General features: G+C 38.6%; 2 protein-coding genes across 3 annotated transcripts in view; both read left to right on the plus strand.

Moving 5' to 3' along the window:
- Nucleotides 1–412: 412 nt before the first annotated feature.
- LOC108670813 (heterogeneous nuclear ribonucleoprotein A1) lies at nt 413–9,484 on the plus strand. 2 transcript variants are annotated; one of them, XR_001930758.2, is made up of 9 exons: nt 413–503; nt 1,108–1,455; nt 1,762–1,894; nt 2,321–2,494; nt 2,769–3,770; nt 4,211–4,451; nt 7,450–7,512; nt 7,828–8,302; nt 8,792–9,484. XR_001930758.2 is itself a non-coding variant. In XM_018158308.2 (6 exons), the coding sequence occupies exons 1-6, from the start codon at nt 492–494 to the stop codon at nt 4,273–4,275; spliced, it is 1,734 nt and encodes a 577-aa protein (XP_018013797.1). In that variant the 5' UTR covers nt 413–491; the 3' UTR covers nt 4,276–5,965. The 2 variants fall into 2 exon arrangements, 1 of the variants encoding a protein (XP_018013797.1); XM_018158308.2 differs by lacking the exons at nt 7,450–7,512; nt 7,828–8,302; nt 8,792–9,484 and having other exon boundaries at nt 4,211–5,965.
- A 608-nt stretch (nt 9,485–10,092) lies between these two features.
- Nucleotides 10,093–27,652, plus strand: part of LOC108670810 (oxysterol-binding protein 1) — a 56,977-nt gene continuing 39,417 nt past the window's right edge. Inside the window, exons 1-4 of the mRNA XM_018158305.2 lie at nt 10,093–10,414; nt 15,444–15,649; nt 18,486–18,904; nt 19,496–19,684. Of these exons, the coding sequence (XP_018013794.1) occupies nt 10,293–10,414; nt 15,444–15,649; nt 18,486–18,904; nt 19,496–19,684 (936 nt within the window). The 5' untranslated portion in view covers nt 10,093–10,292. The remainder of the gene's footprint in view (nt 10,415–15,443; nt 15,650–18,485; nt 18,905–19,495; nt 19,685–27,652) is intronic.

Here is a 27,652-nt window from a genome sequence, read left to right on the forward strand (position 1 = left end):
AGCTTCATAGTTTCCTACTTTCCTTTGCATTTAATTATATAAATTTAGAAAAATTTTGAATTATTTTAGTGTAGTGACTGGCTGACTACTTTTCATAAAATTTTCATCTGTGATCTGCAATTTACTCAAACTTCATGAAAAATTTTAGAAAATCCAGACAAGTAAATTTTTCTCATAATTCTCATTTCTCCATACTCTCTCATAGTGGCTCAAGAAATTCATATTTCTGCATATATCTATGTGTGCCCTTGAAAAGGTTAATTATACAAATGTCTTAATAAACCCTTTGTGTTAATTATATATTGTATTGACAATGGGTAATGTATCCATACACAAAGGTTTAATAGCTGTGAGACTTCTGTATCAGTGTATGGTATGGAGAAGGAAATTTTCCATCTTGTCAAGTTGTAAATGTCTTCTAATTTTCTTTCTCTTTTTAGGTGAAACAGTATTATTCGTTTTTGGACAATTGAACTGAATAAACTGCTGCCATGTCTGATGAGGTAAATGAAGTTATGATAAATATATTAAAAGATCACAAGGAATTTAAAGAAAAAAAAAAGCCTAGCAAGTTCACCATATCAATACTGAAGACTTCTTGGAGTCCAGTTCCATTATGATGATGATGGAGCTGGACTCTGAAACATTTTCAATATTGCTATGGTGAATTTGCTTGGCATTTTCTTTGCTTTTAAATTCCTTGTGAACTTAATAGCAGACTGATAAGCAGACTGATAATATAAGTACTTATATATGATTAAAAGATCAATTGCATGAACTTGTTTAGTGAAATATTATTACTTTATTATGGTGGCCCAAATCAATCATGTTTAAATAATTTATATTGAAGCAAAATAAGCAAGTTTTTTTATATTTAGAGCAATTTTTTATTTGATGTGATAGCATGGTAATGCTGTAATTTTGAAAGTTTTTTCTTTTGAAATATAGTAATGAAAGAATAGTATATATTTGTGAAAGATCCATCTCATAAGCTTGATGAAACATTGATGTTCAAATTGCTAAAAAGTTAACAACTAGATATTTTCCATTACCTGGTGACTGGTGTATTTGTATTAGAGATTTTCAATGCTTGATCTAATTTTCCAGGAGTCAAAATCCAGCATTGAACCTGAGCATACTCGGAAGCTCTTCATTGGAGGCTTGGATTATTCCACCACGGCTGACAAACTGGAGGAACATTTTAGCCAGTTTGGCACAGTTGTGGATGTAGTAGTCATGAAGGATCCTGTGACAAAGCGATCAAGAGGATTTGGCTTTGTTGCTTTTCTCAAGTCATACATGGTGGATAAAGCTCAGGCCAATCGTCCTCATGAAATTGATGGCCGTCAGGTGGACACTAAAAGAGCTGTTCCTCGTGACGAGATTGAGAAACCAAATAAAAATGGCTGCCGTAAAATTTTTGTTGGAGGAATTAAAGAGGAAGCTGAGGAAGAGGTGCATATATATAGTGTGACTATCTTGCCGAGTTCAAGTTAATAGTAACTGGTTAAATTTCCTTTATCATTTTTGATTGAATTTTGAATTATTCATTTTCAGTCTTGCTTTGCAAGTTTCTTGAATGTCTTTAGGTAATATTGGTATATAAATACATAGGTATTATGCTCACTTGATAAAACAACAATTTTTTTACCTATGAATTGTCTTGTATATATAAAATTTATTATGTCCCTAAATTGATTAGTATCAATCTGTGAAATTTTCCAAAATGTATGTCTTTTTATACCTGTTTAATATTCTCAGGATCTGAGAGAAGCATTTGGGGTCTTTGGAGATGTCTTAATGGTCAGCATTCCACTAGACCAAGTCACCAAAAGAAAAAGAGGGTTTGCCTTTGTTGAATTTGAGGACTACGATTCTGTTGACAAAGCATGCCGTAAGTTTGAAAGTGTTGCTGCCATTGTTCCATCAGTTGCATACCTGATATCATCTTATGTGGTGATTAGCTAACATGATGTTTTTGCATTTGTTGTGCATTGTTTTCTTATATGGTTGAAATCCTTTTTAGTGGCCATTTCTGAGGTCATTTGTAAAATTCTGAGGTCATTTGTAGATGACCTCAGTGGGCACAAGAAGCTTTGTTAATGTTAGTCTTATACAACTGAAGAGTAATTATTGAGGAGTTTTGTGTTCCAGCTATAGCAAATTTCTGATGGTTATACGCAAAGATAGTGATAAGTAACAGTCGGCATCTAACAAATTTCAATTCTACAATGACGATTTTGTTTAGCATTAGGTATGTGTACTGTTTTCAGATACAAATGATTTCAGCAGAAATTTTCATTTTATTTTCTGTGAGCAGTTCAGAAGTCAGTGATGGTGTGCAACAGACGTGTTGAAGTCAAGCGAGCGGTTAGCAAAGATGCGATGATTGCCCGTGGCAGCTCTCGGTCCAACGGAGGACCATGGGATGGACCCAACCAGAATTGGGGTAACCAGGGAGGACCAGGAGGTGGTGGACCCTGGGGACCTGGAGGTAACTTCACTGATTCAATATGTGGGAAAATGTTGTATGTATGTCTTGGTTGTAACATAACCAGAATGGAAACTAAATAAAAAGCTAATGTGAATTTTATTGTAAATTTTTTGAGCTGCATTTGGTAGCAGAATTATCCATGTTTGACTCCCTTTCCATTCAGTAGGTAGCCACCTTACGCTAGTTATTTCTGTGCCTTTCATATAAGTTTACTTATATTTTGCTGTTTAATATCATTTTCTATGCAGAAAATAATTCTAGACTTTGTTTGCAGGGAACAATGGACCCAATGGCGGAAATCAGGGAGGCCCATGGAATGGTCCAAACAACCAAGGTGGTCCCAATAACTGGGGCGGGCCCAACAACTGGGGTGGCAACCAGATGGGCCCAAACAACTGGGGAGGCAACCAAGGTGGTCCCAACAACTGGGGTGGCAACCAAGGGGGCCCAAATAACTGGGGTGGGCCAGGCAACCAGGGTGGACCAAACAACTGGGGCAACAACCAAGGTGGCCCAAACAACTGGGGCAACAACCAAGGTGGCCCAAACAACTGGGGAGGGAATCAAGGTGGTCCAAATAACTGGAGTGGGCCAGGGAACCAGTGTGGCCCAAACAACTGGAGTGGGCCCAATGCCCCAGGGCCAAACAACTGGGGTGGGAATCAGGGTGGGCCAAACAATTGGGGCAACAATGGTGGCCCTAACAATTGGGGTGGACCAAACAACCAGGGAGGCCCAAATAACTGGGGAGGTCCTAACAACCAAGGTGGACCTAATAACTGGGGGAACAATCAAGGTGGTGCTCCCAACAACTGGGGAGGCCCAAACAACCAAGGAGGCCCAAACAACTGGTCTGGTCCCAATGCTGGTGGGCCCAATAATTGGACCCCAAACCAGGGCCCTAATGCCCCAACTGGAGGACCCAACAGCTGGTCTGGTAACCAAGGTGGCGCCGGCACCTCTACCAATGCGGGACCAAACAACTGGGGCAGTAATTCAGCTGCCTCTGGCAGTGCTCCAGCTACCAACAACTGGTCTGGAAGTTCGGGCAATGAGGTTGCGACTCCAAACAACTGGACTGCGCAAGGCAGTTCTGCAGGAAGCGGCTGGTCCGGTGGTGCCGCTAAAGGTTCCTCTGGCAGTGCCTCAGCTGCCCCATATAATGCGGGGGGTAATGAGTGGAACTCTAAGCGGGACTTTGGTAACAACTACGGACAGAGCAGCGGTGGGGGACCTATGCGTAACCAAGCCACTCAGCGCTCTAACCCATATACTGGTCAGTTATATCTACTCTCTGCTCTCTTTATACTCTATTCTCTCACCCTCTTTATGCTCCATTCTCCCACTCTTTTAATACTCCAGTCTCTCTGCCCTCTTCATACTCCATTCTCTCACTCTCTTTATACTCCATTTCTCACAGTAGGGAGTTAAAGGCAGCTTTTGAACCAAACTACCTGGACGATCTCCCACTCACTTATTTTATGTAAATCATATATTATTGCTTGATAATATTTATCAATGCCCGTAGATAATTTCTCACATGAACGTTAAGATTTTATTGCTTTAAGCTCACATTTGAAATGAGTATTTAAATTCTCGGAACTTAGTTTTGTTTATTGTGCCACATTATTTTGTCCATTGTATCAGTATTTATGTGGCCACGTTATTTTGTTCGTATTCAGTATTTATGTGGCCACGTTTTGTCGATATTATCAGGCGGCAATGGTGGTGATGGCACAATGGCGGCCGCCGGCAGCGGAGGCAGCAATCGCCGCTATTAGAGCTGCTGCCGCCCTGGGAGAGCCGCTGTAGGCGGCGGTATTCATGTCTGGCCGTTGTCCTTCACGCGGGGCCATCAGTCTTCATGCATGGCCATCAGTCTTCATGCGTGGCCATCGGCCGTCTTGCGTGGCCATCGTCCTGACGCCACCAGGGCAGTGGCCGCAAGTATCTCCAGGTTTGGTGTAGCCTGATGGCTCATTTCTACTAGATGCTTGAGTAAACATTCTCATCCGTTTTTCATTTATGTCTTTTCTTGATTCATTTGAAATTTTTTTGGCATTTGAATTTCATCTAATATCCTCCCATCCTGATGCCATGATATTCATGCCTGAATTTGAAGACATCCGTTTTGAAGATGGTTTTTATTTAAACGCACAAATTCTCTGCCCAAGCTGAATAATGACGGCGTCTTGAGTCTAATTTTTATCTTCATTGGAAATATTTCTGGTATGAAAAAAAAATATCAAGTAAGTTAAGTTGTTCAACTACAGATCATTGATGCGGCTGAATGCCCAAAGTTTTTGTACGTTGTAAGTAACGCTTTTTCATCTATCTCTGCTTCTATAATTCGTAAGTTTTATCTTGAAAGTCATCTTGTCATCATTCTTTGAGTTTCTTATCTTATCAGCCTACATTACCTCGAGCTGCAAATAACGATGTGAGACAGATTTGTTACACATGATTTTTTCAAGCTTGTAATTACCAGTTGATTTGATATAGGCATAGGAAATCAGATTATTGTTGGGTAGGGATATTTTCGGAAGTTTGTACATCAGAGGTACATTATTGTAATAACGCTTACTCGAAAGGGTCTTGCGATGTGGTAGTTTGAATGTGCTGTTCATGCACTAGTTATATCAGGTACAGATTCCATACATTTCTCCTCATATGAAAATGTATATTTGGCTAATGGAATTGGTGGCTCGTTCAACGCCTGGATTATGGAAAATCTTTCCTTGTTGTCAGGATATTTGTTAGATTTAATTTAGTTTGCATTTAATTTAAAACCCCAAACCTATGTATGTACATTTCCTGATGTATTGAGCCGTTTTAGTTTAATTTCAGGATCGTAGCAAAATAGATTCATTTCAGGCTTGCTAGGCGTGTACCAAATTTAATTTTGTGAGGAACTTATTAAAAAAAGTTACCTGTGCCCACAGTTTGGAAATTGATAGAACTGAGTATTGTAGGAAGCTAATAGTTTTTTAGAGGTAACGTCAGTAGCGAGTGAGATGTCTTCAGAAGAAATATATCTCAAGTTGAGGAGCAATTGTATTTTTTGTGTCAAGCTCTTAGTGTTACGCCTAAACTGATGTTTTTCACTTAGTTACTATTATCTGTAGTCTTAGGATGTCTTCTGTACCCATTGCGTTTCATTCAAGGTAACTTTTCCCGAGAATTTTTCGGCAAATGCAGAGTAGAGGCTCGAGCTGCCAGGATGTTTCTTCACATAGGATGACATTAGCAAATGTGTGAGTTTATTAGAATGGAAAAATCAGAGTTACGATGAAGTAAACAAATTGCTAACAGTATTTAGCTGTGCTGGTGTTGCCGGTGGTAAGCGTTTGCCTCGTTTCACTGATTATTGAAAGTTCAAGCTGATACCAGTCCAAAGAAGCCCTAATAGCTGTGTAGAAATTCAGAGGAATTGCAGACATGTTTAGTATCTGTAAAGTGTAAGAAGTGTGATTAAGATTGGTTTTATTATCCTCCTTAGTTACGAGTCCACACACAACTTCAAGTCAGGTCTCTCCAGCCTTAGTTACGAGTTTACAACTGCAAGCTAGGTCTCTCCAGCCTTAGTTACCAGTTTAAAACTGCAAGCTAGGTCTCTCCAGCCTTAGTTACGAGTTTACAACTGCTATCGGGGTCTCACCATTTTTAGTTATAGGCACTTTACTTTCCTCCAGATCTTACGGACCGCCCCAATGTTGTATGTAATAAACTGTTTGAGGTACCATTTCACTAAAGCTATGAGTCTCGTCACAAGGTACAAACAAACACAGTGAGAATGTACAAAAATCATATCACTTGTATTAGTATTGAAGAGAAATTTTGAATCATTGATGTTATAATAGGACCTTGAACGAGATTTAATTTCAACGTTTCGCAATTTGCTTACGGTATCCTCAGATCTGAGGAGATTCAGGTTCCTTATTTGTCTGTAATTACGATGAGTCTATTCATGTACCTGTAGAGTTACTAGTGTTCTTGTACGTTATATTTGAGTGACACCTTAGTGCAGTAGCTACTTCAAGAGAAGTTAACACATCCTGAGGTTACGAAGAGGAGGCAGTAACAGCTTTATTGACAAGACAAGATTCAACAGGTGGGTTCAGTCTTAAGATAATGTAGTTAGCACTCAATGTATTTATGCGTCGCCCGTATTATTTATATAGTTAGCACTCAGTGTATACATACGTCGCCCGTATTTCTTATGTAGTTAGCACTCATTCTACGACTTCGTCGTTCGTATTACAGTACTTGGCTCGTGACAGGTCAGTTGTATCTACCAGTGAAAACAGAAACGTGTCAGGTCATGTCCTTCATATTCATTTTAAACGACTTTATTCTTATTCTTAGCAATGAAGAACTCGAGTTCGGTCTTTTTAGCGCATTTCCGCATTTATGGGAAAAATGCACTATTGTGCTCGCCGTGTCCGTATGTCCGTCCGTGACTTCACGTTTTCGTCGACTAGATAATGCGCGCTCTGTCACTCACTGCAGTGAGTACTGAGTTATATATTTTTTCATATTTGCTTATTCGTGGCAAGCGCCAACTTGATTTATAAGCATTGCGCATAACTATTTCTAACCCTTACTAACTGTAGGTGGTCTTTAGTCTGCTCGTCTGTAGTTAATTGGTATTTCAAGTACTCATATGGCGTATTTTTCTCATGTTTTATGGTCAATGAACGGCGTAATATTCATTTGAGACGCTTCAGTTATAATTCATGTAATATTAAAATACAACTGCATTCAATCTGCGTCACATAACACGTCGTTCGTGAACAGTTCTCTCTTTGAAAATTGTTGTACGAATCTGATTTAATTATCATCTCTTCAGAAGAGTTATTTTGAAAATTTCTGATGCCTATGGAATTATTTCTTTGTTTTAGTGCAGAATTCCCTTCTTATTCACAATGTTAAAAAAAAATCTTTTAAATGGGCAGGTTTGAAGTTCTTGGGCCTCTTCACTTTCCAGCCTCGTGTCTCGACTTCTAAACGGGTCAATGGTGAGATTTTTGTTATTTAATAAAAATGTAACTAAATGCGTGGAATATACTTTGAATTGTGATCGCTTGATCCTAATTATCGCAAATATTTCAAAGAAATTAATTGCACGTTTGCATTCAAGTTTGTAATTTAGTGTCATGAAGCGTTGTAAATTTGCTTCATCTTTGTCAGTAAAAATTTTAGTGCACGGTACGCGGCAAGTACTATGTATCATTTTATTGAATAGTGTATTTAGAAGATTAGTTTTTTCGTTAATATACAAATGATCCTCAAGAGAAAGCTTCATCGTCGCTGAAGTCCTTCTCCGTCACCAGTGGCGGCCACTACTCAGGACGCGTCTCTCGCTCACTTGACCGCGGCCACCAGTGGCGGCCACTACTCGGGACGCGTCTCTTGCTCACTTGACCGCGGCCACCAGTGGCGGCCACTACTCAAGACGTGTCTCTCGCTCACTTGACCTCGGCCACCAGTGGCGGCCACTACTCGGGACGCGTCCTTCACTCACTTGACCGCGGCCATCAGTGGCGGCCACTACTCGGGACGCGTCCTTCACTCACTTGACCGCGGCCACCAGTGGCGGCCACTATTCAGGACGTGTCGTTGACTCACTTGACCCCGGCCACCAGTGGCGGCCACTATTCAATACGTGTCGTTGACTCACTTGACCCCGGCCACCGGTGGCGGCCACTACTAAGGACGTGTCGTTGACTCACTTGACCCCGGCCACTAATGACTGCCACTAGGTATTTGGGACTTGTCCCTCTCTCGCTGGAAAACCTTCTGGAGAGGGTGAAGGCTGGTTATGAGCTTTGAATTAGGTATATTCTAGCGTTTCTAATGTCGCTTAAATCATGACTAACAACACATTTTCTGACCACAAAAATGAAGCTTTACATAACTTTGTTTTGGTTATAAATCCTTCATAGAATTTGAATACCTATGTATATTATAACATTGACTTGTGTGTTGTAATGTACGTTTTTATGAGTGAAGCTGTGTATGAGATGGGTTTTAAGAAGTTAACTAGTCAATTTCCATGCTCTTCCTTTTGAAGGAAGATATTTTTCATGGTCAACGTATTTTCATATAGAATTTCATTTATCTTTAATCGGTGTGGAGTATAGACAATCGTTCGTTTGTTTTCTTATTTTTCGAGTTATCTCAATATTTCAGTGGATTTTGCGCGTAAGCTCATGTCTGTCAATTATATATTGAACCACAACGCACAATATTCATAACATAGGAACAAAGTAAAAAAAGTAGTTTTTATTCGTGCAGAAGCTGAGGAGGCGAGCAGCAGATCCGGGTCACCCTGCCCACTAGAGTTACACCTTGCGAACTCACTCATAGAAATTAGTGAGATGAGTCTTAATAGCGATACACTCCTTACCCCTTTTTTGGGTCATCCTGGTTCATTTTGCCTCGCAAAAAGAGCGTATTAGTGCTTCTTCCGTTATCTGCGTTCGCGGGGTTTGAGAAAGCGTTTTAATATTTAGACAATATGACCCATTTATTTATCTGAGTGAGGGGACGACGACTGTTTTCGTTTGGTGTACAGTGAGCAACCTGCTTCTTTTCTGCTCAACCTCTGGATTGTGAAAGAGTTATTTTAAGGTACCTATTTTGGTCAAGTTTTGTTCATTTGTATATACCCGAAAGTAAGATATTAACAAATCATATTATCGAAGTAGGCACTGATAACTTTCCCTGATTTTTTAGAGAAAAACTCACTTTGAGATGGAGTTAGAGTCGAACGTTAGACTTCTTTCATACATAGTCACACCAGGGTATGCATACATAACTAGTCACACTATACTAGTTTTGTCACTTTATAATATATTTTAATCAATTGATTTTCTATGTACATGTCTACGGCGGATAACTGCGTACTTTAGAACGCCGGAAAATAATTTTGAGAGTACAATAAATGTAATCTGAGGACTCTTCTGTGGATCTTTGAAGTACATAGATTCTTACAAAAATTGTTATTATCCTTGGTATGCTGTTCATCCTATCGAGTCGAGCACAAATTCTGGCATGGTTTGCGTGTATTGTTTCTTAAGGCGTGCCAGTCATCAAGTTTATGTTTGGTTGCAAGAGACCACCATCATATAGGTTCTGCATACTTTTAACATCTTGTCGAAAAATGTCGTTTTTCTAAAACGTATCAATACGCTCATTGCATTAGTCTTCAAGAGCTTAAATGATGAAATTACAGAAATTCATTTGCTGAAATTTAATGAATGGGTCAGCTTCAGCTGAGGAGTGAATCAAACTTTTTATCAGAGAACGATATAGCAGAATCGGATTTATAGCCTACTATAGTCGTCCGCCACCTATAGGGAGCGTACTTGTAAACAGGTGCACGGATATAAATCTGTTAATTCAGGGATATGAATTTTAATTCACGGATATAAATTTTTCAATTCGTATCGGTTGTTGAATTAAATTTTCATAGGTAACAATATGCCATCTTTCAATTTATTCAAATTGTTTTTATTTTTTCTGGAAGATTGATTCTACTTGTCAGCACATGCGTGCCATGTAAATATTTAGGTGCATGCCTTGGCATCACGTCTGTGTACATTTGTCTGTAACCTTTCAGATGTTGTGGGTTGGGAGTGAGGTGGCTAAAGAACAGGAATTGATCAATTTGAAGTATGCTATATCAGAATGCTGAAATCTGAATAATTATTAATTCCAAGTGATCTTTTTCATAAATGTCATGATTTTAGATCACCAAAGTTAATGTTATAATTTATCTAGCATTCTATTTATTATGTCCAGTGAAAAGAAAATTGACCCAGACATGAAGGGTTGGCTTTACAAATGGACAAATTACCTCAAGGGTTACCAAAAGCGCTGGTTTGTGCTCTCTGGAGGATTACTATCCTATTACCGGTGGGTACCTAATGGTAATTGGTATCATGTTTTGAATTTAATGATGGCTATAGAATAAGATTAGTATTTACAATTAGGCCTACCGGCTACCTATGTTAACACTTAACACTTTGACTACGAAGTGGTACGGTTACAGTACCTACAAATGCGTAGGCTAGCCTACCACAAAATGTAGGGTAAACGTGGTATATTCCGACATCGTAGGTAATTCCGTCACCTCTCCAGCTTTTCCTTTATATTAAGCTTTGTTTTAGTTCCATGCGTTCATTGATGGTTGAAATGGTGACGTCATACATTTGCGTGTAGAAATACTGCAAAAACACTAGGTCTTGGCCATCTAGTGGGAAAATATTGAGATCCAAAGAGAGACAATGCATGCCACGTGCTGAGATAATCGAAAAATGTGTCAAATTTGACAGTTGACATGGCTCTACCAAATAGTGAATAACTGTTTTTATAGGAAGAATATTATGGTTTGAGACTTTCAAATACCTACGTCTGTGAATATAGGGTAAACGCGGTATATTCCGACCATAGTGGCAAACCAGAGATTTTTTAGAATCAGTTCATTTTTAATTTCCTCATTTACTCAAGATTTTAACAGATTTCTTATGTATGATAATTCTGGTATCCAAGATACTTTACTGGTCTACTTATAGGACTCAAAAATGAACTTGAGAAAGAGTCTAAAAAACTCTCTGCTTTGCCACTATGATTCCGACACATTAAGGACGCATCAAGAAATGAAGAACTATAAAAAAACCGTATGCATTACGTAAGTTCTGTTGCCTTCACATGACTCTCAAAACACTTCACTACGCGTCAGCAACGATGAAACGTCACAAAATGTTGCCATATTTATTAAAAAGACTTTAGAATGGAAACCTACCAAATCCCTATATTCCGTCACTTTGTGTGGCAACATCCGACACGTGGTGAGTCGTATTGCGTGAGCGCTTCAAATTTAACTGATACGTAATGCCGACATCCACGTGTTCGAATTCCGTTTGCTGTGAGCTGTATTGGGATACAACACGGCTTTGAATTAGAACACTAACGAATATTGAACACTACTTAATTACGTTTTAATTAACAGCTATTAGGCTTTTAATTAAGCAAATTTCAATTTTTGTACAAAGCTTTGAACGATCTGTGTGTGTCCAATTCAAGTTGTGTCGGAATTAGTTTTCATGTGTCTAAATCCAACATCTCAACTTAATCATCTATTAATTTATTTACGACTTGAAATCAGCGAATACAAGTATACTTAACGGATTCCTAATATATTCACAGACGTATTTAAAAGTCTCAAACCATAATATTCTTCCTATAAAAACAGTTATTCACTATTTGGTAGAGCCATCTCAACTGTCAAATTTGACACATTTTTCGATGATCTCACCACGTGTACTGGGGCAGCTACGTGTACTGGGGCAGCTACATGTACTGGGGCAGCTAGGTGTACTGAGGCAGCTAGGTGTACTGGGGCAGCTACGTGTACTGGGGCAGCTACGTGTACTTGGGCCGCTATGTGTACCTAAGCGAGTTTAGACAGTACGAGTTACTGCTAGATGAAGAGATAATTCATCTAGCGGTAACCTTGTGGCTCCAAACATGTTGGAATTATAGGAAATTGTTGGTCACCAGGTTGGCTGGGGCGCTCCAGTGCTACTCACTTGAAGAGCAGGTGGGGTGGGGGTCAGGGACAGCCCTGCAATCCAATACAGGTGGGCTGGCAGCAGTGGCAGCACGCACGTATTGGAGCGCGCAGCCAGCTTTCTCCTATTAGAGCAAGCATTCTCCTATTTTTGGCCACCACACTCCTCAATTACATAGGTGCATGGTCATTTAGAATGCCGTCATGGCTCCAAATATGGCGGGTAAGCTCTAATAGCCATTATGGAATTCTAGATAGGTAATATAATCTCATGTTTATATATCAAAATGCATTGGAAGGCCTACAATGTTTCACCTCCATCCCCTATGTCAAGCTACATACTTAGATATTTTAATTGTGTGTGGATCTCCTTGATGCCTTTCGTGATTATCTACACTAGTAATTTATCCATATCCAAACAATTTTTGCAATGAGTATGTTCTAGGAAAAAATTATGTCAACTATTACAGAAAAGCCTCACCATTTCAATAATACCAACAAATTTTTAGTACCACACAAAATGATGTGATGATTTCCAATTCTTATATGGCCAATGGCTCATCATTAACCCTTTAGCGGGCAAGCATTGAAATATCCAGAAATTAAAATTTCAGAAACCATTTCTAGAAAGTAAGAAGTATTATACAATATATTTATTTCTATGAATTTTTGCAAATTCTGCCTATTGAAGGTTTAAATCGTACTTGAAGAATTCAATAGATGCAATCAGTACACAAAATTTTTCTTTATAATTAAAATTCAGTTAATGCAAATGAAAAATTGGAAACCTAAAATTTAATTTAATTAAATTTAATCAAGTTGCCAAAATAAATAAATATATATACCTATTGATATTTCCACCTTTTGAAGAAAATGCGGAAAGAGCGTCAATTCCATAGTCCGAGTCAAAACCTTCATTTAAATGCTCATATTTCAAATTGTGGACTTAGCAGCTGGTGATGGTCAGATAATTAGGGATTGACTGAGGCACTCACTATAAGGATGCCTCAAAAACAAACGAAGCCGTGGTGAGGCTTTCTGTGACGCGATTTCAAGTGATCATATATGGTAACTTACCCGTGAAAGGGTTAAGCACTGTGAAAATCTGGAGATGTTTTACTCTTTGTTAGAGCAATGTCAGATTAAATTTTACAATGAATAAATTTAATGAATAATGAGATTTAATTTAATTATAAAAAGTTGTTTCAAAGTTTAACCACATTGTTTTAATCATCCTTATACTATTTTTTTTATATTTTCTTCAATATTGTCTTACCAACTTCACTTCAGATAACACTGAAAACAAAACCAGGCTCAAGAATGATTTTGTCTCCCATGAGTTTTTCAACATGTCATGTCTTTAATTAACATTTATTATTTAGTCATATTGAAAACAAAGTGTTTCAACTTTGATTCCTTCAATTGCAACTTTATTCCTCCTATTTTCCTTCCTTTCTTTAACTGAAATTTTTTTACCGCAAGACTGGCCAAGGTGAATCATAATTGATATATTTAACCATCATTTCTAGAATTGTATCCTGCTAGGTAGGTACTAGGTAGATATATTCCACGTTGGGCTGCTAGAAGACATTTTTGCCTCATTTTACCACGTTTTTCTTAGTTTCTCTTCATGTCCGTCTGTCATCAAAAAATCAAACCTCAATTTAGAGCACTTCTGAAGATCCTAGAAACTTGAAATTTGGCATGCATGCTTATGCTGCCTAACAAATCAAGATTTGATCATCAGAAGTAATAGTTAAAAAAATAAATAAATGATAGGAAACAACCCTAAAAATTCATGGTTTGGTAATAGAGTTTTTTGTTGAACATCCAGAGGATCCAACCCTGGAAAATGATTTGAATTGCTAAAATTGCTAAACTATAAAGTAGAAAATAAATAAATATAAAAAACAATGAAATAAAACAAATAAAAAAATTGTAAAAACCACATTTTCTTATCAGACAAAAAAGAAAAACTTTAACTCTTACCTAACATTACATAACTTTAATGTTATGTAAGAGTTAATGTTTTTATTTTTTTGTCTGTTAAGAAAACATGGTTTTTGAAAGTTTTTTTATTTGTTTTATTTAAATATGATTTGCTTCCATCTCATTTACTGTGATTGATAATGGATTATCATGCTCAACAAAATATATTAATGTCCAAAATGCCAAAATGATAATTTTTGTTACTTTTTCAGCCTCCTGCAGTTAAGGTCATTTGTTCATGTAATATCACTTGCTAATAGCAATAAAAGTGCAATGTTTCTTCAGCTAAAATAAAAGAAATGCATTAAGAAGTGCAATGGTAAAATTACTAATAAAATGAAGTAAAATGTTTTATTTTATGCAAACTTAAATATAGGTAGGTACATACAAATAACTTAACCTATAGCAATCATCTATTCTGGAATATTGGACAGAAATTACCAAGAATTTTAGGCAGAATAGATAATTTCACAGATGATTTGCAATGATTGCAAGCATTCACCTTTGCCATTTTTGTCTCATTCATGGATGGGCCCAATTTTCCACTTCAGGTAGTCATCAAACAGGAAAATTCAGCCAAAGCTACCAGTGAATGAGGCCAAAGCACCATTCTTATGGCCAATTTCACCCATTCTTATGTCCAAATGGTGCTTGACTAATTTCTTAAGTGTAGCACCATCCTTCTGGCCAATTTCACCCATTCTTATGTCCAAATGGTGCTTGACTAATTTCTTAAGTGTAGCACCATTTGGATGGCCAATTTCACCCATTCCTATGTCTGAATGGTGCTTGACTAATTTAAGTAAAAACTTGAAAGTAAACGTGAATCTGTGCTCAAAGAGGCCCACAACATCTCATGGTTGATGTTTTTGGCAACATTATCAATCCTCTGCCATTCACTAATTGTATGTTCATGCTAATTGTATTGTCCCAAACCATGGCTTATGAGTAATTTTTGAAATGGGGAAAAGTGGTAGTCAGAGTTCAAACACCTTGTGTTGTGTTCAGGCCCATGGTTGTGTTCAGGCCAAGTCTGTTCTGTACAAATTGTCAAATGAACGTACAAACTTATGACTTCGACTTCGTGGACTGCCGCCCCCTTACTGCTCTTTTCTTCCTCGCCGCCCCCCCGCCAGATCTTTCCACCACCCCCCAGATCTTTCCACCGCCCCCAGGGGGCAATATCGCTCACTTTGGGAACCACTGATATATTGCATGATGAAATTAAAATAATTTCCACTCATGTTTTTTTCATGATTCAGTACCAAGTTTCTCGAATCATGTTTAATTTTTTGTTTATATATTGTATGATGAAACTCTAAAAATTGTCACTCTCGTTTTCATCATAATTTAGTACCAAGTTTGTCTGGTTGATAATTTCAGGAACCAAGCGGAGGCCCAGCACACTTGTCGGGGCAACCTAAGTCTCCATGACGCTATCATCCACACTGAAGACACATGCAACTTTGTCATCAGCAACGGTGGCACACAAACATTCCATCTTAAGGCTGCCTCTGAGGTGGAGAGGCAGAAGTGGGTCACCGCACTGGAGCTGGCCAAGGCTAAAGCTGTGCGCATATTGGATAGTGGTGAGTTAATTGAATCTTTTAAATCACTATATTTGCATGTTTTTGCCTCAAAAGTATTTTTGTTTTAGAGATGGGGTATTATTTAACAGTTATGATGAATTTTATGGCTCAACAATTTTATCTTGCTAGATATTTGCTTCTTTATTAGACATTTTGGAACTTTTTTTGACGTTGGAATTTTCTGTAAATGTGAAAAATTTTTACCATCCTATTGATTTACAGCTAATTATCATCATATTACCTATTCTTAAATGTGAATATCAATCGTTTTACTTATCCAAGGGACCAAAATTTCTCTTGATTGGATAGTGATAGGGAACTAAGAACAGATCTTGAATCAGAAAATTCAGTCTAACCACAAGATTTGTTGATAAATTCTCATGTATTGATAACAATAAATAAATCTTGGTGCACGCTTAACTATGGTCCTGTTGAGCCAGAGTGGCGTTTGCTAATCTCTCTACTTCTAGGATTTTACTATTGATTTACAGCTAATTATCATCATATTACCTATTCTTAAATGTGAATATCAATTGTTTTACTTATCCAAGGGACCAAAATTTTCCTTGATTGGATAGTGATAGGGAACTAAGAACAGATCTTGAATCAGAAAATTCAGTCTAACCACAAGATTTGTTGATAAATTCTCATGTATTGATAACAATAAATAAATCTTGGTGCACGCTTAACTATGGTCCTGTTGAGCCAGAGTGGCGTTTGCTAATCTCTCTACTTCTAGGATTTTGTGTCAATTCAACATGTGTATGTGTGCTTATTTCGGTCTTGTCTTCTCTATGCAAATGTGCATCATATACTTACAATTTTCCGATTGTCCTAACAAAATATCAATTCAATCTAGAACTTCAGAGGCAATAGTCTTGGCAGGGCCAGCTGCACTTAAGCTTTTGACTATAGCTGCAGTTCGCACAGGCCTGAACCTCTACCATCAGATAAATGAGTGAGACGTTGGCCTAATATTGATGCGCATCTTGCCCTCGTGGATGGATCATCCCGATCCATGGAAAGGGCGTGGCAGTGCCAACTCTTTGCTTGTGACTGCAGGATAAAAAGTCTGTCACTATTTGTTCAATATGACCCATACATTTTTGCGAATGTAGACTATCTTAAGTTTGCTGAGTTCGTTCGCAGCTGTTGAAGACATCTTGCCTCTGTTGATGTGTTGACTCAAGTGTGCGGGTCGGCTTCTCGGGTCTGTCTCAGCTTTGTGCCAGTTGTGCTGTTGAATTTGTTCTCGCATGTCAGCCTTCTTCAATCTCTCGTTACAAATTTGCTTCTTGGAACTAATTCGTAATAGGAGTGAAATTTGTAAGACAGAAATAGGTGAAGAAATATTTTAATATTGGTTTCTTCCGTCTGTCGTGAGATCCAGTTCAGTTGTAGCCAAGTCGATTAAATGCGAGATCGCATTAAAATTTTTCATGTTTAGTTGTTGAGTCGTAAATTTACCGAAGAAGGTTGATATTTATCCATCTAAGGATCATTCATTTATACAAGATTCTTTTGTGCTCCATGTTCTTCACCGTCTTGAAATCGTTTATGTTAATCCAGTAAAATACTTGAATTTCGCAATAATTTTTGGGCGAAATCCCTCGCTGTTGTAGCCTGTAGGAATAGAAATATAAACCGAAATGATGCTAATATTCGTGAATTTTTTATCTATTTCTATTCGTCTTAAATGCATTACGCTATAGTCGTATGAGCGTCGTTATCAGCTGTTTAAATCTTATTATAGGAAGGATTGATAACCGCGATAACGCATTTGTCTTATCAGAGTTTTCTATCCCTTGCAGCTATGACTTATTTCCGCGCAGTGTTTTTTCGTAATTAACTTGTTATTTATGATATTAACTAGTAACTGTTAATTTATTAATTAATATATTATCATTTGTTTCCTTTGCGTTACTCCCGCTTGCGTTAGCGTTGGCCTCTATAAAGCGTTAGGTACTATCCACATTAATTTCCCTATTGACCATCTATCGGCGTGCTATCGTCAACAACGTATCAGTAATAGCTAATTTCAATAGCTTTTTTGGACAAGTCATCGTGGTCAAAATTCCGTGTAGAATTTCTAGTGTTACCTTCTTTCCGGTGTCGTCTTCCTATCTTTATCGTAACCTTCCTATCTTCATCGTAGTCTTCCTACCTTTATCGTAATCTTCCTATATCTAACTCGTAATCTTCATATCTTTATCGTTATCCTATCGCAATCGTTATCTCGGGAAAGATTTAAGTAAAAGAGAGTTACCCTTGCTAGTGTGGCGGTGAGCTAGTTATGGTTGTAGCTCGGCGTCGTGGTTCTCGGTTTGTTGAAGTAAAGGCCGCTTTAGAACTCAAGTGTTCGCTGTACCGCGCCATGCTACGCCGGTGGGTGTCCGAAAAATTGCGGCGCACCAAAAATGTGTCCCCCAGTGCTGAGTTCTACACAGATTCCGGTGAATAGACGCGAATTTTGTTTTGAATGTTTAGGGTTTTGAAGGCTTCGTGGTCTCTTCGTTTCACACTGAAATGTGGCAATAGATAAACTTTTACACCGAAAAGTATATAAATAATTTTTACTATTGGTCATTTCCTACTCTGATGATTTTTATACAAATAATTGAATAACTTCTTCAAATAGATTCGTATTTATGAATCGAGATAATTTCGTAACACGCATAGGAAAATAATGACCTAAGTCAAGCTGTGTTTCCAAGCGTTTAATATTCTCATGTTCTTGGGATAAAACTTTTCGAAAACGTTTAATATTTTTCCCATCATCATAATTGAATGTATAGGTCAATGCAGTTATTCAAGCGCGTTTGACTTTGGACTAAAGCATCAGTCTGTTCTATGTGGCTGCATGATGATCATGCAAATGAGTCATGCATGGCATGCTACCATTCTCCGTGCCATTACTACCACTCGTACTACTGCCACTCCACCTGCCTGTTTGTGCCCTCACCACCCCCTGTTTGTGCCGACACCACCCCTGTTTGTGCCGTCATCACCCCCTGTTTGTGCCGTCACCACCCCCTGTTTGTGCCGTCACCACCCCCTGTTTGTGCCGTCACCACCCCCTGTTTGTGCCGTCACCACCCCCTGTTTGTGCCGTCACCACCCCCTGTTTGTGCCGTCACCACCCCCTGTTTGTGCCGTCACCACCCCCTGTTTGTGCCGTCACCACCCCCTGTTTGTGCCGTCACCACCCCCTGTTTGTGCCGTCACCACCCCCTGTTTGTGCCGTCACCACCCCCTGTTTGTGCCGTCACCACCCCCTGTNCGTCACAGAAAGCCTCACCACGGCTTCGTTTGTTTTTGAGGCATCCTTATAGTGAGTGCCTCAGTCAATCCCTAATTATCTGACCATCACCAGCTGCTAAGTCCACAATTTGAAATATGAGCATTTAAATGAAGGTTTTGACTCGGACTATGGAATTGACGCTCTTTCCGCATTTTCTTCAAAAGGTGGAAATATCAATAGGTATATATATTTATTTATTTTGGCAACTTGATTAAATTTAATTAAATTAAATTTTAGGTTTCCAATTTTTCATTTGCATTAACTGAATTTTAATTATAAAGAAAAATTTTGTGTACTGATTGCATCTATTGAATTCTTCAAGTACGATTTAAACCTTCAATAGGCAGAATTTGCAAAAATTCATAGAAATAAATATATTGTATAATACTTCTTACTTTCTTGAAATGGTTTCTGAAATTTTAATTTCTGGATATTTCAATGTTTGCTAAAGGGCTAATGGCCGCTATAATTTACCTGTGCAGGCGTCCAATAAATGCTCCTGTTAATTAAGTAGTATTAATTCCTGGTATGAATTACATGAGCAGGCGTTCCAGTCTCGTCTAGACGACCTGCGCACATGTAACGACCTGATCGTGAAGCACGCCGCCGCCCTCCACAAGAGTCTCGCTGAGCTCGAGGCCAGCGACGCCTCGCGAGATGATCTCGTCAGCAAGATGAAGACTGTTAATGAGAGAGCTACTTTATTTAGGATCTCATCCAACGCCATGGTTAATGTGAGTACCTAATGTCACGGCAACTCTCTCAATGTGAGTACCTAATGTGAATCTTGAAGTGAGTACCTAATGCGAGGGTAATCCTCTCTATGTGAGTACCTAATGTGAGGGTAACTCTCTCAATGTGAGTATCGAATGTGAAGGTAACCCTCTGAATGTGAGTAGCGAATGTGAGGGCCACCCTCTCAATGTGAGTACCTTATGTGTGGGTAACCCTCTCAACGTGAGTACCGAATGTGAGGGCATCCCTCTCAATGTGAGTATACCGAATGTGAGGGCAACGCTCAGCAGGATCACCAACGCCGTGGTTAAAGTCCGTGCCGAATGTGAATGTTAGTGAATGACGCAAGTGCGACATGCTAAATTACCGTGACCTTATTTACAAGGTTCCCAAACGCATAAATCCATTTAAATTTGAATACCCCTACAGTTGTACATATATTGCTATCCTTCTTGTGAAGAATCATCGTCCTGTGACTATATTTCCTATCTAATAAATAATCTCTGGTTCCGCTCTAGAATGCATGCCTTATAAATTATTTAAAATTAATATAAAAACTTAATTTCTGCTATACGGTTTTATTATGTGTGTACTCGCGACCTTGTCTGGAGCGCCCAACATGACAGTGCGAGGCTTGACACCTGCGGTCGTCACGCTCACGTGTCACGCTGCGACACCTGCTATAGCTTTACTGTGAACACTTCTTGTTACACCTGCACACTCGTTACACCTGCACACTCGCTACACCTGCACACTCGCTACACCTGCACACTCGCTACAGCTGCACACTCGCTACACCTGCACACTCGCTACACCTGCACACTCGCTACACCTGCACACTCGCTACACCTGCACACTCGCTACACCTGCACACTCGCTACACCTTCACACTCGCTACACCTGTCTCTTATACACATCTAGATGTGTATAAGAGACAGGAGCGGGAACAGTAGTGAAGGTCCACGGGCCAAATGCCTTACAATTGAGCCGAGTTTTCGTATTACTATAAATCTTCTGTATGTGGTGACTGGTGCGTATACAGAACGCACTTGGTTATCTATTCATATCTATTCCGTATGCTGTCAATGGACTAATGTGTGTGATCGATAACGCGGTGTTGTTTGCAGCTGCCAGTAGAGGTGTGGGTGTGGGATATTGATTATTACTTGATGGAAATTTGATTATTTCTTAATTATCAGAAATAATCAAGAGTAAGTAAATACGTCAGACAATCACTGGCGGCTCTTCGAGCTAATGCCAATCTCACACGGCAAATGTACCGCTACGTGTACTGGGGCAGCTACGTGTACTGGGGCAGCTACGTGTACTAGGGCCGCTACGTGTACTGGGGCAGCTACGTGTACTTGGGCCGCTATGTATACCTAAGCGAGTTTAGACAGTACGATTCCTGCTGATAGCTATTGTTTATTATCAGATATAGGCTAGGAATGCCTGCATTTTTGTACGAGTTATGAATGTACTGCGTATTATTTTCCGTCATTTGCAGTTGAACGTTCCGGGTTGAGTTTACTCATGTTATTTTTGTGCATCAAATCTCATAAAACTACGAATGCGGTTCCATTCAGGCTTAGCGACTGTATAATGAAGGGATGTTTGTTCCCCAATTATAAGATTTTATTTCGCTGGTATTGTTCTATCCACGCTCTAAGAAATTCCGGCAACGATGTCAAAACCTCCAACTATGGTTGTCTCCTCATTAATGCTTAATATCTTTCTTTTTTTTTTTTGCATGGCCGCAATAGAGTAGGCATGAGAGACGAGTTATTATAGTGCACTAAATAAAGACTGCTCTAAAGGATACGAATTGATGTTTCAGGATTTATTTCAAAATAGATTTATTGATTGATAAACAAACAGATTGATTGATACAAAAAATTGATTGAAATAGTTTGTTTGATTTCAACAGATTGATTTTATTGATTTCAACAGATTGATTGATGTCAACAGATAAATTGATTGATTTAAAAACAGATAGGCGGATCCACGATTTCAAAAAAGATAAGAATTGACGTTTCAGGATTTACTGACCGCGCTGAAGGAAACTAGTCCCGGACGTCCGTTTCTCTGAACGGCTGAAGTGATTCTTGCGCAATGCTTAGTATCCGTCTACCTGTAGTCATCTATTCGCACGATTATGAGGATATTTACTGTAGTATTATTTACGTATGATATTTATTTATATCATCAAGCGATCTATTCGTCAACCTATAGTCATCTATTCACACGCTTTCGAATAAAATTGAGTTATTACTGGACAAGTCAGTTATTCATATCATAAAGCGTTAATCAGTCAATCTGTAACAATCTATTCACACGCTTTTAAAGACACCTTATTTATTTTAATTTTCAAATGTAATATAAAGATATTTATCATTTATTTATATCATGAAGGGAAGAAATGCATGAGTTTTAGCTGTGCATAACTCGCGGCCATGTGCTGTTCACGTAGTTTTGCTGGTCTGTCAGCTGATCAGCAAGCAGTGTCATCGCGGCCTTCGTGAGGTGACGTGTGTTGCTGCCGACTGCTCCGTGCCGTGATCGTTTTGGTGCCCTTCGGCCATATCATTATTTGCTTTACGTTAGTAATATTAATGTTAATTCATACACATGTGTAATAAGACATTATTCAAAATGGGAACATGTTCTCAATTTCCGACCGGCCAACGCTGTGTGTTGTAGATTATTTACGAATTTGGTGATAGTATTTTTTCGCAGCTTTCAATTTAATTGTGTTTTACAGCTTTTAATTATAAATCATAATCTTCCAGAAGAGGACTATGCTTTTTTGAGTAAAAATTGTGGATTTTTAACGAGGAATATATACTGAACATTGATATCGTTTACTAACGGTATATATTCAGTTTGACGTTTTAAGTTGTACCTTATGTAATTTCTTAATTTATCGATTCAAATTTGAGAAGTATAGTTGCAGTGCAGATAATTCCCTCGGAAATTAATAACCTCGTGCAAGTTTACCTTTCAAGCCGAACCTGGTGTGAGCGCACGCCCCGTCCCGCCTGCATGTACGTGAGCTGCGCACGTGTGTTGTGCTGTGCATGTGAGCTGTGTACGGCTGTACGTGTGCAGAGTGTACGGCTGTACGTGTGCAGAGTGTACTGCTGTACGTGTGAAGAGTACGGCTGTACGTGTGCAGAGTGTACTGCTGTACGTGTGCAGAGTGACGGCTGTACGTGTGCAGAGTGTACTGCTGAACGCGTATCCCCACCAGCGAATCTAAATGCGTTTATCTTGACGATATTTCTATTCCAAATCTTCACGATCTTGACTTTGATCGATAGTGAAGTCCTAGAGAACCCTTATCTTCGATAAGAGACGTGGACCTTGAGTTGCTAGTATGTATTGACAAGTCATTTAATGCATTGACGCTTTCGAATTTGATCGATAGCGAAATTCTATTAACCCTTTACCTTTGATCATAAACGTGAACTTGTAGGTGTTTTTGACAAGTCCTGCACTCGCAACCTGGACTTTGTGCTATGAGCTCACCGTCATTCTTATCATATCGAGTGCGGTCTTGTATGTACACTATTGAGTCATCACTATTTACGTCCTCTTGACCTCACTATTATGTTTCCACGCGGATAAGTTCCATATACCATATATCCACTAACAAAAATAATATATCCATTCCGACAAGTAAATAATGTTTGTTGTAATGGTCACGAAAAATACACTCTTTTAATGTTCAATAGTGTTCAATAGCCACTATTGAACACTATTGAACACTATTTGAAAGCGTTCAATAGTGTTCAATAGCCATTATTGAACACTATTGAGCACTATTGAACACTATTGAGCACTATTGAACACTATTGAACATAATTGAACACTATTTGAATGTGTTCAATAGTTTAACGGACGTGTACAGTTCACTACTATACATACATAGAATAATAAAATGGGTGGGTAAAATTGTCCGAATCGTGACATACTTACTACACATTCCTCTGTAGCACTGATACGCTATTTTTCTGGGTCAAACTGCGTCAGGATGACCAACACAATGGCAAAATGAATCGCTACTGGGACAATGTCTCACTCATTTCTCTGAGATTAAATGAACTAAATGGTTCACTGTGCATAAGATTCAACGTGGTACGAAACAAAGGGGATATTGTTATTCAACTTCTTCATAGTACTTTGTAATCTTGACACTATTTTCTGTTCACGGGAGACCATATGCATGGCAACGATCAATAACCCGGTGGTTTACGGATATAATTCGTGCCGATCCGTGGGTCCTGCATGGACGGATTTCTATCCTGAGTGGAGCAGGTAGAGAGCTTCTGCGGCATGCGGCACCCAGAGAAATGAAGGGTCTTTGTCTTAATAGCTATATACTTTTTACCCTTCTGTGGGTAATCCTGACCCGGTTTGGTCCAGCAAGAGGGTGTTGCAGTGCTACGTTCAAAAAGTGTCGCTATTTGGACAAGAATTTACTCGTATTTTTGTGAGTGTTGCAGACGTTCCGTAGGAGGCAGTTTCCAAGTGGAATTCATTTTTCAGTTTCCGTTTTGTTCCATGTTTCAGGTGGTGAAAATACCGCGTCAAAACTTGAATACATTACTAGGTCATATTGTCCAAATAGTGACATACTTTGTGCGCCAAGCACTGATACGCCCTTCTGCTGGACTAGATTGGCCTATATGAGGGCAAAATTGCATCGCGATTCGGACAATGTCTCACCTTTTTCTCTGAGTGTACGATGATATTCTTAGCGTCATCTCAACCCAATGCTGACTTTATTGAAGCACCAATTCTTTGGTCTCATCAATGAAACTCTTGCTTAAATGCTCTGATTTCTAATCACCAGTAATCTGTGGGGCTGATCACGATAATTTTTAGTGTGCGATGCACTAGAATTTCTCGTCAATCTTAATCATTTAGACTCATGTTTTGATTGGTACTCGATACAATTTCCTTATTTTATTTATTTCTGGATTTTCTTTGAAGAATTACCAAGTGTATAATATATACTAAATCTTACAGCCTATACTATCACAGAAAAGATCCAAATGAGTTATGACACGCGTAGTGCCTACTGGATAACTATCTACGTCAGTGTACGAACTGGCGACGGAATTTACGAACTGTCGATGGAGCTGGAAAGAAATGGTGATTTTTTGTGAAATTGTCTCTGCTTTTAAATTTCTACTGAGTAACCTGATATTGGGTTCTTTAGTTATAGCGATTATTGTCTGTATGCGACGACTGATATACTCCAAAAATTGGAAGGGGCTATAATGTCCAAATGCTAAAACTTTCTGCACGTAGCTGTTTATTAGCCTCTTTTGCCTCGTGCAACTGGGTTTGGACGACTCACTATATAACAAGTGCACCGCTATTTGCACAAAGTCTCGCTCATTTCTCTGAGTATAGACAGCGGGGTACCGGAAGTTCTAAGAGGGCCAGATATGGGGGAGTGTGAAGCTACTTTTCCTGTCTTCTTTCATATCAAACAAGAGTCTCGTGCCTTGCTATATCACATATATACGTGTGGCTGTAAACATCACGTATATACTCGCAATTGTAAACACGCGTTACTCCTGCACACCGTTGAGCTCGCTCTGCACCTCTTCCGTGCTATACCTTCTCTTCATGACTTATCCTTCTCCTTTCCTGTTCCTGCTCCGTTCTGCTTTCTTATCCTTAATTGACTCTTCCTACCTAGTTTGTCCTCACCTCCTTCTGACGTACTTTATATACTTGACTCTTCAATTGGCGAATTGAATTAGTGATGACCGAAGCCGTGATTATTTAGTAATGATGATTAGTGATTAGTGATTATTTTGTAATGATTGTTTATGGACTTTAACAACGAAGTAAAGTTACAACAACTATGAACATTTTCTAATAATAAATTGCTGATTATCGCACACACCTTAGTTGCATAAAGATATTATTGTTCTTACCTTTGTTCTTAATTAAGGTGCGTTCGGTAAATATCGTACACTCCGAGAAATGAATGGGGCTCTATCCAAATATCGATGCACCCTTCGCTCCTCTGGGGGATATCCTGTCTCTATCAGGATTGGCATAAGAATGTAGCAATGCTCGTGCACATAGTGTGTCACAGTATGGACATTATGACACAATAATTTGTAAGTGTAGAATAACGCACAGAAATCCCATCATGCAGGACGGTTTTGATCGTTCGTGATGGTTCATCATTATGGTGCATGGTGATATTTTGTGAGGATGGTGTCATGATGGTTTATCATGATAGCTTGTGATAGTTTGTGTTGTCATGATAGTTTATTATGATGGTTTATCACGATGGTGCGTGATGGTTCCTGATGGTACATCGTGATAGTTTGTGAGGATGGTGATTATGACGATGGTTCGTAATGGTGCTTCATCCATGCGAATTACGTGCGCATTTTTACTTCCTATATGGTTCTGAGTATTTGGTATATGTTGAGTTATCAGATAAATATCCTATTAAAGTTTATCTGTATTTGCTGTACAATTGCTGAAAAATTACTGCCCGAATCCACGACGAATTAAAAAAAATTGTAATATGTACGCTCATCTCACCTTTACTAACATGCTTCTTTTTCTGCAGAGTTGATATATACTAGGATACATAGGATATATAGTACCTACTAAGAATGTATATATTCTAGGATATCTAGGAAAACAGTTTATTTCTTAGGCTAAATTCCATAAGACCATCGTTTCTAATGTTGAAGTGTTTGATTGTGCTTCCATTTTCATTCCTCGTGAAAATAATCTAAGAAAGAATTGGATTTGTGGGCATACGTGCGAACGGCATTCATCTTGAGCTTTGCATCACCTACAAATGCAAGTGCCATATTGTAAAATGCGACGATTTCAAGTGTCATATCTAGAAAATACGGCAATTTCAAGCGTTATATCTAGAAAATACGGCAATTTTGTCAGTTCTAGATAAAGACAGTGACAAATCTAAGAAACAGGGCAGTTACAAGTTCCGGATCTGCGTGCAATATTGCAGCGGACGTCATCTGAGAGCCTTGTGAGTTTTTTCTTTGGATTCATTTCTGTATTTGGTTATTTCTTGAACCCACATCATGTCTCCTAAGTTATTATTATGTCTCCTAAGTTAAGTTATTATGTTTTTGGCAAGTTAAGTTGTTATGTTATTATGTTATCAAAGTTGATCGTGTCAATAACCTGCATGTCTAACGTAAAACTAGCGGTACTATCCCAGGAAAGTTATGACGTATAACTATTGTTGGAATAAAACTGTTGTTGACCTAGCTATACCAAAAATAATTCTATTATTTTCGGAATAAATTGTGCGCAATGTAAGTAGCCTTAATATGAACTGAATGCATTGTCGCCTCGTGTTGACCAATTTCAGCCGTTAAATTTATTTTTTTGAAATTGTTCACTATCCAATAACTTTGGAACGTTAAAATACGCTGCTCGGTATTTTCTTCACTAAATATTCAACTGGACTTTCTTTGATGTTCGTCAGCTGGTGCTGTTCGCTTTATAAATTTTCAATTTATTATCCCGAAAACAATTTCACGCTTTCTTGACTTCCACTCTGCCGGTGTCAAGTCTTCAATGGCCTGTCGCATCGTCCAATTATTATAAAATATGTACCGTGAACAAAAATGGTAAATTTACTCATATTTACTAGAATTTTATCCATTTCTTCTGTTACTCATGATGTTATGTAATGAAGACAGGCGAACACAATAGTTCCCCCCGTTAATATTTTCGACGTGTTGCTTGCTAGGTTGTATGTTACACCGAACAATTCAAGTGACTTTTAAGTGCCATCTCGATGCTTATTCGTCATGTGTCGAAATTTTATCAGTGCAATTTGCATCAGTGCAATTTGCAATTTCGACATCTGGCAAGGTGCTTGTTTTATCAATCTTCGTCTATAAATCGCCCAACTTATGCAACTACATTGTTCTTCATTGTTGGAA

This window comes from Hyalella azteca, unplaced genomic scaffold (genome assembly GCF_000764305.2).
Source record: "Hyalella azteca isolate HAZT.00-mixed unplaced genomic scaffold, Hazt_2.0.2 contig14006, whole genome shotgun sequence".
Taxonomy (NCBI): Eukaryota; Metazoa; Arthropoda; class Malacostraca; order Amphipoda; family Hyalellidae; genus Hyalella; species Hyalella azteca.

What these genes read in the sequence shown, in the direction of transcription:
- LOC108670813 (XM_018158308.2), top strand. An exon ending in TTCTGTTGACAAAGCATGCC is followed by an intron (nt 1,895 to 2,320) that starts GTAAGTTTGAAA and finishes TTCTGTGAGCAG; the next exon opens with TTCAGAAGTCAGTGATGGTG. An exon ending in GCGCTCTAACCCATATACTG is followed by an intron (nt 3,771 to 4,210) that starts GTCAGTTATATC and finishes CGATATTATCAG; the next exon opens with GCGGCAATGGTGGTGATGGC.